The sequence below is a fragment of the Dermochelys coriacea genome, chromosome 7, assembly GCF_009764565.3.
Source record: "Dermochelys coriacea isolate rDerCor1 chromosome 7, rDerCor1.pri.v4, whole genome shotgun sequence".
Lineage (NCBI taxonomy): Eukaryota > Metazoa > Chordata > Testudines > Dermochelyidae > Dermochelys > Dermochelys coriacea.
The window spans coordinates 41,347,461-41,360,492 of record NC_050074.1 but is presented as its reverse complement, the minus strand read 5'-3'; the positions used below and the strand labels follow the sequence as shown (position 1 = coordinate 41,360,492).

The following is a 13,032-nucleotide window of genomic DNA, read 5'->3' as shown; positions in this document are numbered from 1 at the left end:
GAGAGGATAAGTTTAAGTGAGACTACATCAAGATTTACGCAAGTAAAACAAGTATTCATTTAACTAGATGTTTCAAAATTCCCTTTTTAGTGTTCAGCTTGATCTTGAGGTTTTCTGTTTAGCTGCTGTGAAAGCAGAGTCAGTTAATGGTTGGTGTCTCTTCAGTTAAATCAGATTTTTTTTTTTTTTGGTCTCTCTATTATTGTCAGGTTACAGACAGACTATGAGAATGTAATATTTGAGATGTTCCCTCCTTTCCAGAAAGAAATTAGCATAGTGGCTTAGTACAGAAATGTGACATATAATAGAACAAAAAGGCTAGCTATGGGCAGATTCCTTTTATTAGTATTCCTGTCATTCAGAATTCATTTTGTTTTAGGACTATCTTATTTTTATTTACTGTGATGCATTTAATCCCTCCGATGAAGTGAGCTGTAGCTCATGAAAGCTTATGCTCATATAAATTTGTTAGTCTCTAAGGTGCCACAAGTATTCCTTTTCTTTTTGCGAATACAGACTAACACGGCTGCTACTCTGAAACCTGACATTTAATCCCTATTATTTTTTTCATTCTGATATAATTGTATATTTTTCTTTCTTACAGGATTGGGTCGTTAGTAAATTTGGCAGAGTTTTACCCATCCTTCACCTTAAGAGTCAACACAAAAGAAAAATATCCTTTCCTACTGCTTGAGTAAATACTGAATGATCATAGAAACAGTTCCATTATTCTCTTCATTTGTTTATCATCTTTACTGGGGGAAGGAGATATTTGCATAAGTCTTTATATTGTTGATACAAAACACAGTGCAGTTACTGTCTCTTTCTTATGTGGAGGTAATTAAAATGTTATGTTTGGCAAAGAATGGGTATATATTGGCTGATGATTAGAATTCCAAATCTCTCGCTCGCCATTATGGAAAGGATCAGAGTGCAAAAAACAAATGGACTCACTTTAAATATGCTTTTGCTAAAAAAAAAAAAACAGAAAAATGTTCTTCCAGTGCTTGATTACTTGGTGGCTTCATCCTAAATCTTGCAACAAACTTGCATCAGTTTGATGGATAGTTGTACATGCTTCATGTAACTACTTAAAGTTCAGAAAACATAGCTTTAAAAATAACAATCTGTGATGGATGTGGAGCTGCTATATAATACCCTAAAAATACTCGGATGTAATAATTTTATGAACATTGTATGTGACCTGGTCAGTAAGGTGAAGTTACTGTATCCTGGGTTATAAGACTCTTCTGCAGCAATGTATTGATCTAGCTTAAGAGGGGGTTCTGGCGTGGGGCAGGTTGGGGGGGAAGCAAGCAGGAAAGCTACACAACAGTTATAGATAACCTCCTAGCAAACACTGGAGGACAATTACCCAATGTGGGGGCTGGGGGGGGGAGTTATGAGCTTAGAGGATCCTATATCTTGTCTCCAATGAAGATACAAGCCTTGTTTTGCTTGGCTGGGAGCCTGGAGATCAAAAGGACATAAATAGTAAAAATTCTCAGGAGAGAAAGGGTGGGGTCAATAGTCAGTGGTCGAAAGACAGGTTGAGACCCAGAGAGGCTCTCTGAACGAGTTGGGCCTTTCCCAGTGTCAGGGAATAGTAAGCCTTAGGGAGAGGCAGGCATGTGTATACACAGCTTTATTGTTCTAAGATTTTTTTTTTAATGCTTTTGTTATAAAATATTATTTGCTTTAAGAGGGCTTTTGGTTAATGGACACCACTATCATTGCTCCCAAATGGAAGAAAACTACAAGATGGTGAACATAAGGTCTGTTCAGGTAGTCACAGCTGATCACAAAGCCTGGTCTGAGAGTGGGAGAATTCTGTGATTCCTGCCCTGTAGGGGGGTGATGGGTAAAGCTTCAGACCTAAGGGGGGTGCACTCAAAGGAACAAGGAGGGTTCCGAGGTGCAATTAGTCCAGTAACTGTGGCCTGCTCTACACTGTGGGGGGGATTGATCTAAGATACGCATCTTCAGCTACGAGAATAGCGTAGCTGAAGTCGACGTATCTTAGATCGACTTAGAATCACTTACTTCACATCCTTGCGGCACAGAATCTACGGCCGCCGCTCCCCCATCAACTCCGCTTCTGCCTCTCACTCTGGTGGAGTTCCGGAGTCAACAGCAGAGCGATCGGGGATCGATTTATTATGTCTACACTAGACAAGATAAATCGATCCCAGATAAATCAATCACTGCCCGCCGATCCGGTGGGTAGTGTAGACGTGGCCTGTGACATCATCTATTGTCCTTGTCCCTATAACTTAAGTTGTTACTTGTTGAAAAGTGGAAGCCTCCTTGGTTTTATTTTTATACCTTAACTCTGACTATAACATAATGAAATATGACCCATCAAAATATTGCCACAACCTTAGAATGCTGGAGCAAGACTTGACTGACACAGTTCCCATATCCGAGCTCACTTGGCAGTTGGAAGGCGGAGATGACAGCATAAGCAAGAAACGACGAGGAGAGTTCCCTGAAATTAAAAAAACACCTAAAAAAATGAGGATACAGAGTAGTGAAGATTTAAGTAAAACACCAGGTTGCCACTTGAAAAAAGCAAACTTAACACAAACAAAATTAGTCCAAATGTCAAACTCCAAATCAACTGGTCTGTCTAAATTACTTCAGACACCTAGTCTTAATAGAATTGTCATGAAAGGCAAAGAATTATTTCTGGATAAGAACCTGGCAGCTGGTGCTAAGCCTAACAGGAATACAAACAGCATTTCAGACAGTGATATTGATTCAGAAGAAGAAATCAGGGCAATGATAGAGAAAGAAAAGGAAATACAGAAAGCTAAAACAAATGTTGCGTCTGAAAGTGATCACTTGGAAGTTGTGGGAGATAATTTTGAGCTAAAATACAACACTCACTGGTCTTTAACCAATCCAAATATGAAGAAAGTGAGTAAGGGATGTAACAGACAAGGAAAGACTATTGAAAATGACACTGACTATGATTCAGCAGATACAGATGAAATTATTGCTGTGACTAAAACTCCAGATAAAAACAGTGTGAAGACTAAAATTCTAAGAGATTCTGAGCTGGTGAAAATGCAAAGGAAGGATAATGTTAGGAATGAAACTTTCAAAAACAACAAAAGCTTTGATTCTGCAAATGATTCCTTTGTATTGTCAACAGATAACTTAAGAGAAAAAAATAACAAAAAAGCAATGCATAACAAAACAGCAAAAGTCCTGACTTCTGAACTGCAGGACGACAGAGTTGACAGCAAGTCTGGGTCTACCGGTTTTGATTCAGAGCTGGAAGCAAGTGAATCTGAAGCTGATTCAAATTATGAAGACATGATGCAAAACTGTTACTGCCTACATCTTACGTTACATGAGTTAGAAGCATTAGCCACTGCAAGTATTGAATCTTCAGAAGGAGATATAACAGGTAAACAGAGGGATAGTCAGTGCAAAACTGAAGGTAATATTAGTATCACCAAGTACAGTACAAAGCCTTATGAAATTGCCTCTACAACTAAAACTTCTATTAATCCTCAAGATATAGTTGCTGCCATTTTAGAGGGAGAGGAGAGTGCTGATGATGAGAAGCCAAAGGAAAATACTTCCAGTTTGAAATTTCAACCTTTCAGAGGAATAGGGTCATTATGTGAAAGTGAGAATTTTGAGGAGATGAGCAAGGAAGGTTCTTGCAGCTGTAAAAGAAAATGTAGCCAAAATTCCTCAAGCCTTGTTGATTTGAAAAAGAAATCTTTAGAAGAGGTTTCAAAACCAAACTGTTCTTGTTATGGGAAACACGCAGTTCCCAGACAGTCTAGGAGTTCCATATTATGTTCACTTGAAGACAGAAGTGTGAAAAAGAAGCAAAATACTTTCAGCAACCAGCTCAAGAAGGTGTCAAATTCCCAATACTCAGAAGGTAGAAGTGAAAAGCCTGTTTGGAAACCACCTTTATTACGAGAGAATAACTACTTGAATTCTCATGCAGAAGATCAAACAGCAAACAGAGGAGACGGTGAGGACTGCACCACAGCTAGTATCAGTGGAAGCGAGGAGGAAAGCACTGACGCAGACAGTGTTTTATCTGTCACACAGAAACACATTAAATGTGAATTGGAAAGCACAGAATCTCTTCCTGGAAAACCAAAGAAGGATGCAAGCAGTAAAGGTTCAGCCTCTAAATTTCAGAAAAGTGAGAACAATAAGAAAAGTCTTCACAAAAGTAAAGAAGAGCTTTGCATTCCTATTGCTGTCTCAATTGCTTCAGATGAAAAGGAGAAACAACTGCAGGATAATCAGAAGAGACTGGCAGCTCTACAAGAGAGACAGAAAGAGAGAGCATTACAGAAGAAACTTATTCGGGGGGCTCTTCTGAACCTGGTAAGTGTGCTTTCAACTTGTCTCTGAATAGTAAAACAGTACTGAAAGAATACTGGTTTAATAAGTATCTCCAGTATGTGTTCTCTAAGATGTTGCTGTGGTTTGAATCGTGTTTGAGAGCAGCGCCTATCTTCTTTGCCAAATTGATTTTTTAGGATATGTCCAAAAAGGTGTCATAGGATTTTTTCCAGAAAACACAATAGGTGTTTTAATTTCATTCTCTACTGTTGTAAATGTGCCCAGCAGTAGTTCCCACAGTATATAACCAATATTTGACATGTTAAACTTAACAGGGTCTCTCCTTTTCCAGGAAAGCCAGTCAGCAAGCAAACATAAGCACATTGTATTTGATTCAGATGGAGGAAGTGAAGCTGAAGTAGAAGAGAAGTCTAAGGAAGAAGTGACTATAGGAAATCTGCCTGGAAAAGTAAGTGGCTTAGAACAAATCCAGCCTAATTTCTGAGAGGGCATTCACCTACCCAATTTGCTAGTATGTATTGTACTGAAGAGCAACACCTACTCTTATTCAGAGTTTGAGATCAAATCTTGAAAGTTGTCCTTTGTACTAATGCATATAAAACACAAAATAGGTGATGCATATTCATAGAGTTAAAACATTAATTTATAAATTAAGGACAATGCAAATTTTGGAGTATCTTTTTTGGAAACTGAAAAAATCAGGCACTCTACTGCATAAAATAACTTGTATAAATTGATTGCAGTGCAGTGTTCGTGTGAACCATAAGAGCAATGGTCACATGGAGAGGCTTACATGTGGTAATGCCAAAACTCCACTCCCCACTGTTGTCAGTTAAATAAAAGGAAAAGATTTGAATTGCCCAGTGTTGTGCAGAGAGTAAGTGGCGGGAAAAGGACTGGAAATCTGGGGTTCAAGATTCTATCATCTAACCACTAGCCCTCACTCCATCCCAAATAATGTAACTCAAAAACCAACAAATAATGACACTGAAATACACAAGCGAGGTTATGCTTCTTAAAATAAGTCAGAATGTCAAGCCTGTCATGAATTCCAGTTTACTGAGCCTTGTTTTAATTTGGTATTGGTTTTGGTAACTGAGAAGAAATGTATTGTATTTTATTGTTTTTAACTGTAGTGTAAGATTTTGACTGTATGCTAAACGAAAATGGGCTTTCACTGTATTAACAATTAGGTATATTCTTTTATATGCTACAAACTGTGCAAAATGCAGAGGGATTTTTGCTTATTAATTGAGCAACTGTGGTAAAATTACATCTGCCATGGATCCTTTTCATTTACTATCTATAAAGCGGAGGATAAATTTTAAATTGGCCCTCTAGGGTTTTAAAATGACTGATGGTGTAGAGTTTGAGTAAATTTTGAGACTTTCTCCTGAAACTTTACTTAACCAAGACCTTTTGTAACACCACCTCTCTTCAGGGGTTCCACCATCATGCAGTAGGTCAGCAGGTGATGATGCGTTTGATGGGAGGGAATTCCTCTCCCTTGACATATTTCATTCTCTCCCCTTTTAAAGCCTGAACTGAAAACTGCTTTCTTTTTCAAAGATGAAAATTTTAAAAGATTTAAAATTAGGGCCACTGTCAACATTGAACGTAAAACACCCTTTCTCCCTCCCATCCCTTTGTTTTCCTGACTTATATTTAGAGGTTAGTTTACTACATTGTGAGTTGTTGTTGTACAGTGGCCAAAACACTGGTGGGAAGCCATAATTATTCTGGAAGACTTGGCTGTGACATTCTTGGCTGCTGCTGATGAGAGTGTCACTTACAACTGCATTACATTTCTCTTGACTTTTATCATTTCAATTATATTTGTCAAGCAACTTTCCCTGTATTGTGATTTCATAAAGCAAAATGCAGTCTGTGAGGCTGTTACTTAAAAACTTGTTCTAAAACTCTTTCCTAGAATAACGGTTTTCAAAATCCAAATTAACTTTTTTATGAAAGCCTAATGACCACTGTGAAACCTAGAGAAAAGCATGTTTAACTGAAATACTGCTTCAAAATAACTATCAAACTGTTTTTATTGAATATATGGATTTGAGAGGGTAAAGTGTCATCTGCATCACCAGTGAATCATCTACATTAAAGGCATTTCACAAATACTAAGCAGATATGCAGTTGCAAGAATGTGAAATGTGTAACTGTGACCATGGTGCCTGGAGGGGCTACACTGAGAATGTTTATTCAGGGCAAACTGCAAATAATAGGGCAGATGATCCCCAGAATTGGTGGTTTATTTTATAATGAGATTTCACCAAGCCAGTAACCAAACAGCTTCCGTACTCGTTACCAAGAAGCCAAAATACAGTCCCCTTTGGTTCACACCCAGACAGCCAAGTCTAATATAATGAGGATTTATTAATAAAAAGAAAGAGTTGCTGTAGTTAACAGAGCAATATACATACAGATATGAACAAAGTTCTCAGGTCAGTTTCATAGCAGAGATGGGTGAGGCTGCTGATTTGTAAAAATCCTTCTATAATCAATATAAAAGCCTATAGTCAAATAGTCCATGTGCAGAATTTCTTCAAATTCTTCCATGAGAATGGCAGGGTTAATTGAAAGTAGACCTGGAGACCTCAGTCTTGTGGGCATAGATTTTCCCTGTCAAAATTTTAACAGATCTGCGATAAAATAGGATCAGGCTCAACGCTTTCTTTATAGCTGAAGTTAAGTGGATAAGCCTCTTGACAGCAAATGATCACATCTGGCCTTCCTTGAATGAAAAACAGGTAATGTACATTGTTGCTTTGAAGCTAATCTGTTTCCCTAGGGATACACCGGTAACTAGTTGTATTAATTAGCATAAGGCAATTAACCATCAAACAGTTCACAGGTAGTTTACTACAAATTTCAAAGAGAAATAATAACATTATTATACAAGTCCTATCTAAATTATAATTTCCCCTTTTGATCTCTGAATCAATAGAATTCAGTAATGAAACATAGCTAATTAGATCACATTGTTAAACTTCCAACAAGATATAGGTAAACAGGCAAATATGATTAGAATTTATTCTTGATTCTCTAGATCCTTGATATGGAGGCCTCTATTGTTAGTCAACTTGACATGGCTTTGATAACTATCTGCAAGGAATGGCCCTATTTACCATTTCAGTACTCTTCTAATATGTCCTTAAGAGTTGCTTTCAGGTTACCCAGCTGCTGGTTGCTTAACTCTCACTGGCTCAGCATCACAGTAATTTATAAAATAAAATCATATGGAAAAGTGCGGTTACTGTATACAGAAATGTGCTCCTGCCACACTTGGATGATCACAACTGTAAAATAAAATTACCAAAGAATTGTCTCAGAACATGTAAAGCAACTGTAACATCTTTTTACAAGGATTCATGGACATCAATAATTAAGAGAAGTAAATGCTGTATCCTGAAAGAGTGTTGGCTTCCAGCTGTGTTGGGAAAGTAATACAAAACAAGTGGGTAGTGTTCTTAGAACTACTTATTATAACTGTTTCCTCTGTGTGTTTTGCTTTTTTGTTATTAAACAATTAAGGAATTTACTAGTAAAATTTCTGGGAAGTTATTTGAGAGCAGTGATGATGAGCAAGATGCTGCAGGTGAAGATGACCGATTCCAAATCAAACCCCAGTTTGAAGGCAAAGCTGGTGAGAAGGTTAGTGAACCTATTTAATAATATCTACAGTTACTTGAAGAGGATGGTGTTGGCAAAGTTATGGTAATACCTGCGTTGGAAAAGTCCATTTAGATGTAGAGGAAATAACGTTTTCTCAGTGATGTAACTGCTCTTTCCCACACCTCTGAAGCTGAAGTCAAATGGTATTTTCAAAAGTAATTTATTAGCGTTTCTCAAATGTGGCCACATGCAGACACCAGGCACTTTCCTTGTGGCCACAGCCTCCTGGGCTCGGAGGACAGGGGCCAAGTAGTGGCCCCTTCCCCTCCCTGTTGCTCCTGGATGCCCCGCCTTGATGTTGGTTACTGGGGCCACCAGCAGAGGTTGGGGGCACAACACTGGGGAAGGAAGCACCCAGTGAGTTTCCCCACATTCCCAGGGGCAGTTGGGCTCAGGCTTTGGGGTTCAGCCCTGGGGTCGGGGGGGGCAGGCTCTGGCCATGGGGCTTCAGGCTCCAGTTCCGGGCTCCAGCTGCATGGCAGCAGGCCCCATGCTCTGGCAGCAGAGCTTCAGGCTTTACCCCTTCACTGCCTTTCCTGGTCCCCATCCAAGGCTTAATTTGTCCCCACGCTTGCCAGGGCTAAGTCTGTTGTGCAAAGCGATACTTGTATGTTTGTTACTATCACTTTGCACAACAGACTTACTAGCTAGCAATAAATAAATTACAATGATTTGGATGTGTATATGTGCATATTTATTTGCTTTTCCTAAAGCTAATTAAGTATTTTAGGAAAAAGTGTGAGAGCGGTCACAAGCAAGAGTTGGTGGTCGCACTCTGAGGCCACTAAAAAATTTCTCCTGAGAACCTCTACGGTGAAAGCTTATGTTAATTCATGGCCATGATTCCAGTTAAAACTGTTACTGTTTGTCGGATTGTTATAAAGCTGCTGGACTGCATACATTTAATCTTAAATTTTTTGTTTTGTTATCAATGTAGCTCATGCATTTACAATCACGCTTTGGCACAGATGAAAGATTTCGTATGGATGCTCGGTTCCTTGAAAGTGGCAGTGAAGAGGAAGGTAAATATTTTCTCTTATTTTCCAAGTCTTGCTCTTCCACAGCAATTTGTAGTCACAACTAATTAGAGAGGCATGATGGGTCTAAGTTTTTGAACATTTAGAATTACTTATTACATGTTTCTTTTCTCTGGATTTAGCTTCATGGTAAAGTAGTGTAAAAGTAAGTAGTATTGGCATCGTAATTTAGAGAACACATTTATAAAATGCCCATTTAGCTACTGTAAACTCTACTTTGGGTTGTATGTCGGGGTGTATTTCCTTGTTAGAAGGTCAACATTTTAAAACATTTCTTTGTTATAGGATGATATCAAAATAAATGTATCTGCACCTTTCACAAGATAAGGGGATACCGTTAACCAGAATAACCTTGCTTTTTGCTTGCTTTTCTATTCCTTGGGTATACTTGGATTTTATGCATCTTGCAGTACCATGCTATGCAATAACCACAAGAGGGAGTGTTGTCAATTGAGCTGGTTGAAAACAGCAAAAATGTTTTCCTGAAAAGAAATTTTTTTGGCAAAAAAAAAAAACAAAAAAAAAACCTTCCACCCCCCCATCAACCCGAAACAAACAAATTTCAAACAAACCAACCCTATTTAAAAAACCCAAATTTTCAGCCAGTCCTACTTCTCCCTTGGATATTTTTATCTATAACCGCAAGAAATGTCCCTTAACAGCCTTAAATGACAATGTCAGGTAATTATTATAAAATAGAAGAAAATCATGGGACAGAAAATGATTAAATCTCTATCTTCCATGTTAAATTGATGCCCATACCACCTCATAAGCAAAGCTTGACCAGAACTTGAGGGGAAAACAAAATGCATCGTTTAAAAAGTTTTAAAATAAGGAGGAATAGAGAACATAGCCCATCCTTTTTAACCTAAAACTCTGTGAGCTGCTTAACTAACTTAGTAGTGGTGTAAAATATTGGAAGAACGCTTCAAGGAGTCATTTCATAGAGGTTTTTATATATTTTTTCCTAGAAGAGGCAAAGAAAGTGAAGACAGATGAGGAAGGAGAACTTGCTGCTGAGAAAAAGAAAAACCTGGAGATATTGGGAAGTCTCTTGCAGATCAGCCTAGAATATCCTAAATCAAGCAAACTGGCAACAAATACCAAAAAATTCAGGTATGGATCCTGCTTTAGCAGAAAAAACCTGAACCTTAGGAAGACTATAATTTTCTGTTACATGACATAATTTCCTCTCTGTTTTATTAGTTAAGTGAAAACAACTTTCTCCTCCCCGCCTTATCACATGCGTGGAAGGTCACCTTTGAATCAGGCTTCCCATCCCAGTATGACAATAGATTATATTATTGGCGATAATCATTATTTATATAGTGCCATTGTGCGTGAGAATTTATGGGTTAATAAAATGATCTCCTTGCCCCCAAAGAGCTTAAAATCTACCAAAGTTGTATGCTTTCTTATTTTCTTTTCCCTTCCAAAAAAAGACAAACTCAAAATGGCTAATTATACTGAAAGTAAGTTGAATAGTGGGTTAATAGACTAGACTTTGATTTCTGGAGACTGCGATGGATGTTGTTGGCAGCACGCAATTGCCATTTCTGCTCTTCATCAACATCAAATTTATTCCTAGACAGAAGTGTTTTGTAAAAATATACATTCTCATTTATAGTCTGTCCTTACTACTGTTGGGATGTTTCTTCAGTGTGTTAGGCGTGGATTCTTTACCTTTATCTCACATGTCCTAACATTCATTGTCTGAGGAAGCCACAATTACTAGATACAATGCATTTAATAATACATTTCAAAAACTGAACTCTTATCTGTATCTTTAATCCATATGTTTGGAGGAGCAATCCATCTGTGGGCTGAATTAATACAAGAATGATTATTTTTAATGGCGGTGTGTTGAGGTTTTTTGCAAATAGTATATTTTCAGTTCCAACTTCCATTATTGGTGTATAGCCTTGTTTGGTAGGCAGCTGTGTCACAATGCTCATTTTACAATTGTATGAATCTTATAAAAATTTTTATAAGATCTCCTAAAGATTTTCTCAACAGATTCAATGGCCTCCTTTCCTGGTATTTTTGCTTGACAGAAGTCAAATCACCTATTTTTGAGGGGTTAACTTCCGTGATAGCATAAATTAACAACTTTTAATTTCACAGGACAAGAGAGGCCTGTGTGGGGAACAGAATATTTGGTTGAATATTTTTATATTGTCTTTAAGCTAGATGGAATAATGCAATCAGGCTATTTTCCTCTGCTCTAAAGTTTAGACTTCATTAACTAATTTCAATAACATTTTCAGTTTTGAAAGGGGAAAACAATCTCCATTTTTGGTATATTTGGAAATTAAGGAGAAATCAGAATCTCTGGGTATAATAATCATAAACTCAGTTAATCTCCAAATGATAAAACATATCTATGTATTAACGTTGTTTCCTAAAGAACAACTGGCAGGTGTTTAATGCTGAAGATTTTAATAATTTGATGTGAAGAATGCTGCGTGGAATCTTTTTTCTTCACAGTAGACTGTAACACACACTGATCTGCTCTCATAATGCTAATAATTTTTGTACAGTATAAAAACAAAAGTGAATTTCAATCTGCTTGTGAACACAAATAAGATGAGCTGAAAATGTCATTGCACTTGTCAGGTTGTATTTTATTGTAGACGTTTAGTTACAGTATCTCTTTATTATTCCTCTTATTCATACAGAGATATTAATACCTTACGCTATGATCCCACAAGGCAGGACCATGAAGTTTTTGAAAGGAAAACAGATACTACAGAAAAAGAGAGGTAATATCTTATCTCCTCCTTATGGTTGTAAGATAAACTTTCTTCCCCTTGAGGGCTGATTTTCAAAAGTATTTGGAGGCCACAAGCCTATCACTCTCCTTGCTTACTCTGCTGTCCCCTTTGCAAGTCTCCCCACCCCTAGTAAAATGTAGACTCTCTATAAAGATTCCTTTTAGTACAGCAGTGATGATGCTAGCAATAGATCAGAATTGTCACCAGTTTCTTAAGGTCAAACATGAATTTTTCCCTTCTGTAGGTTGTACTTATCTGTATGATCTGGAGAGAGGAAATAGTTGAAAAATGAAAAATTTGCTCAAATTGATGAGACAGGAATGTAATCGTTGAACTCTTAGGGCATCCTATGACCAGAAACTGAAATTACTGAGAAAACAGGAATGCAGAAAAGCAAAGTACTTGCTAGTGGATTTGAATATTTCCCTGGATAGGAAGTCTCCTCTAAGTAATACAAAGATCAGTCAAAAGAAAACCCCATATCTTTCAAATGTTTGTCCAGTGCATAATTGTTTTTTAAAATAAATATAATTCCAGTAAAGCTAAAAGAAAGAAGAAAAGGGAGGAGGCAGAGAAATTGCCTGAAGTGTCTAAAGAAATATACTATGATGTTGCGGTGGATTTAAAAGAGGTATTTGGATCAACAAAATGTGCAGCTGAAAAAAGTGAAATAATACCCTGGGACAAACATGATGATATGGAAGAATCAACTCTGGCTGACCGGCATATATTAAGACTTAATGTTGGGGGCAATGTAAAAGAAAAATCTAGTGGCTTCACGTTTTCCTTTTTTGGTGATGATATGAGCCAGTCTGCTGTGAAAGAAGGTAACATTGCAGATTCTGATACTTTTTTAATGGTTTGCTTTTACTGGCATTTATTTGTTTTAACATTTGAATCACTGAAGATTATATTTAATAAGATGACACACCAGGTTGTATGAAATCATCCTTCTGTCAAACAGATTAAACAAAACTCATTGACATATCTGAGCAAAATTTAAAGCAAACTTTTACAATTAAGAATAACTTGAATATTTCCTTATGGCATAGTATACAGACATGACAAGTAAGTTTAGTGCATGGAGCAACTTACAAGAATTGTGTAGAATCTAAACATATTCTTACAAATCTAACATCTATCTTGAACAGTATTAACATACAAGTGAGCTGGTCTACCAGCGTCACAGTCTG

General features: G+C 37.3%; 1 protein-coding gene and 1 long non-coding RNA gene across 6 annotated transcripts in view; one reads left to right on the top strand and one right to left on the bottom strand.

Moving 5' to 3' along the window:
- NOL8 (nucleolar protein 8) overlaps positions 1–13,032 on the top strand; it is a 29,257-nt gene that overhangs the window by 7,965 nt on the left and 8,260 nt on the right. For 3 of the 5 annotated variants that reach the window (XM_038410536.2, XM_043518836.1, XM_043518837.1), the window contains 8 exons: positions 605–673; positions 2,344–4,365; positions 4,676–4,792; positions 7,888–8,007; positions 8,966–9,050; positions 10,037–10,181; positions 11,744–11,827; positions 12,377–12,666. In XM_038410536.2, the coding sequence (XP_038266464.1) occupies positions 605–673; positions 2,344–4,365; positions 4,676–4,792; positions 7,888–8,007; positions 8,966–9,050; positions 10,037–10,181; positions 11,744–11,827; positions 12,377–12,666 (2,932 nt within the window). Of the gene's footprint in view, positions 1–604; positions 674–2,343; positions 4,366–4,675; positions 4,793–7,887; positions 8,008–8,965; positions 9,051–10,036; positions 10,182–11,743; positions 11,828–12,083; positions 12,284–12,376; positions 12,667–13,032 lie in introns of those variants that run through there. The other 2 variants (XM_043518838.1, XM_043518839.1) reach the window with 2 other exon arrangements.
- The window catches only part of LOC119858957, an 85,554-nt gene continuing 79,446 nt past the window's right edge, over positions 6,925–13,032 (bottom strand). Inside the window, exon 3 of the long non-coding RNA XR_005294066.2 lies at positions 6,925–7,087. This is a non-coding gene — a long non-coding RNA (uncharacterized LOC119858957). The remainder of the gene's footprint in view (positions 7,088–13,032) is intronic.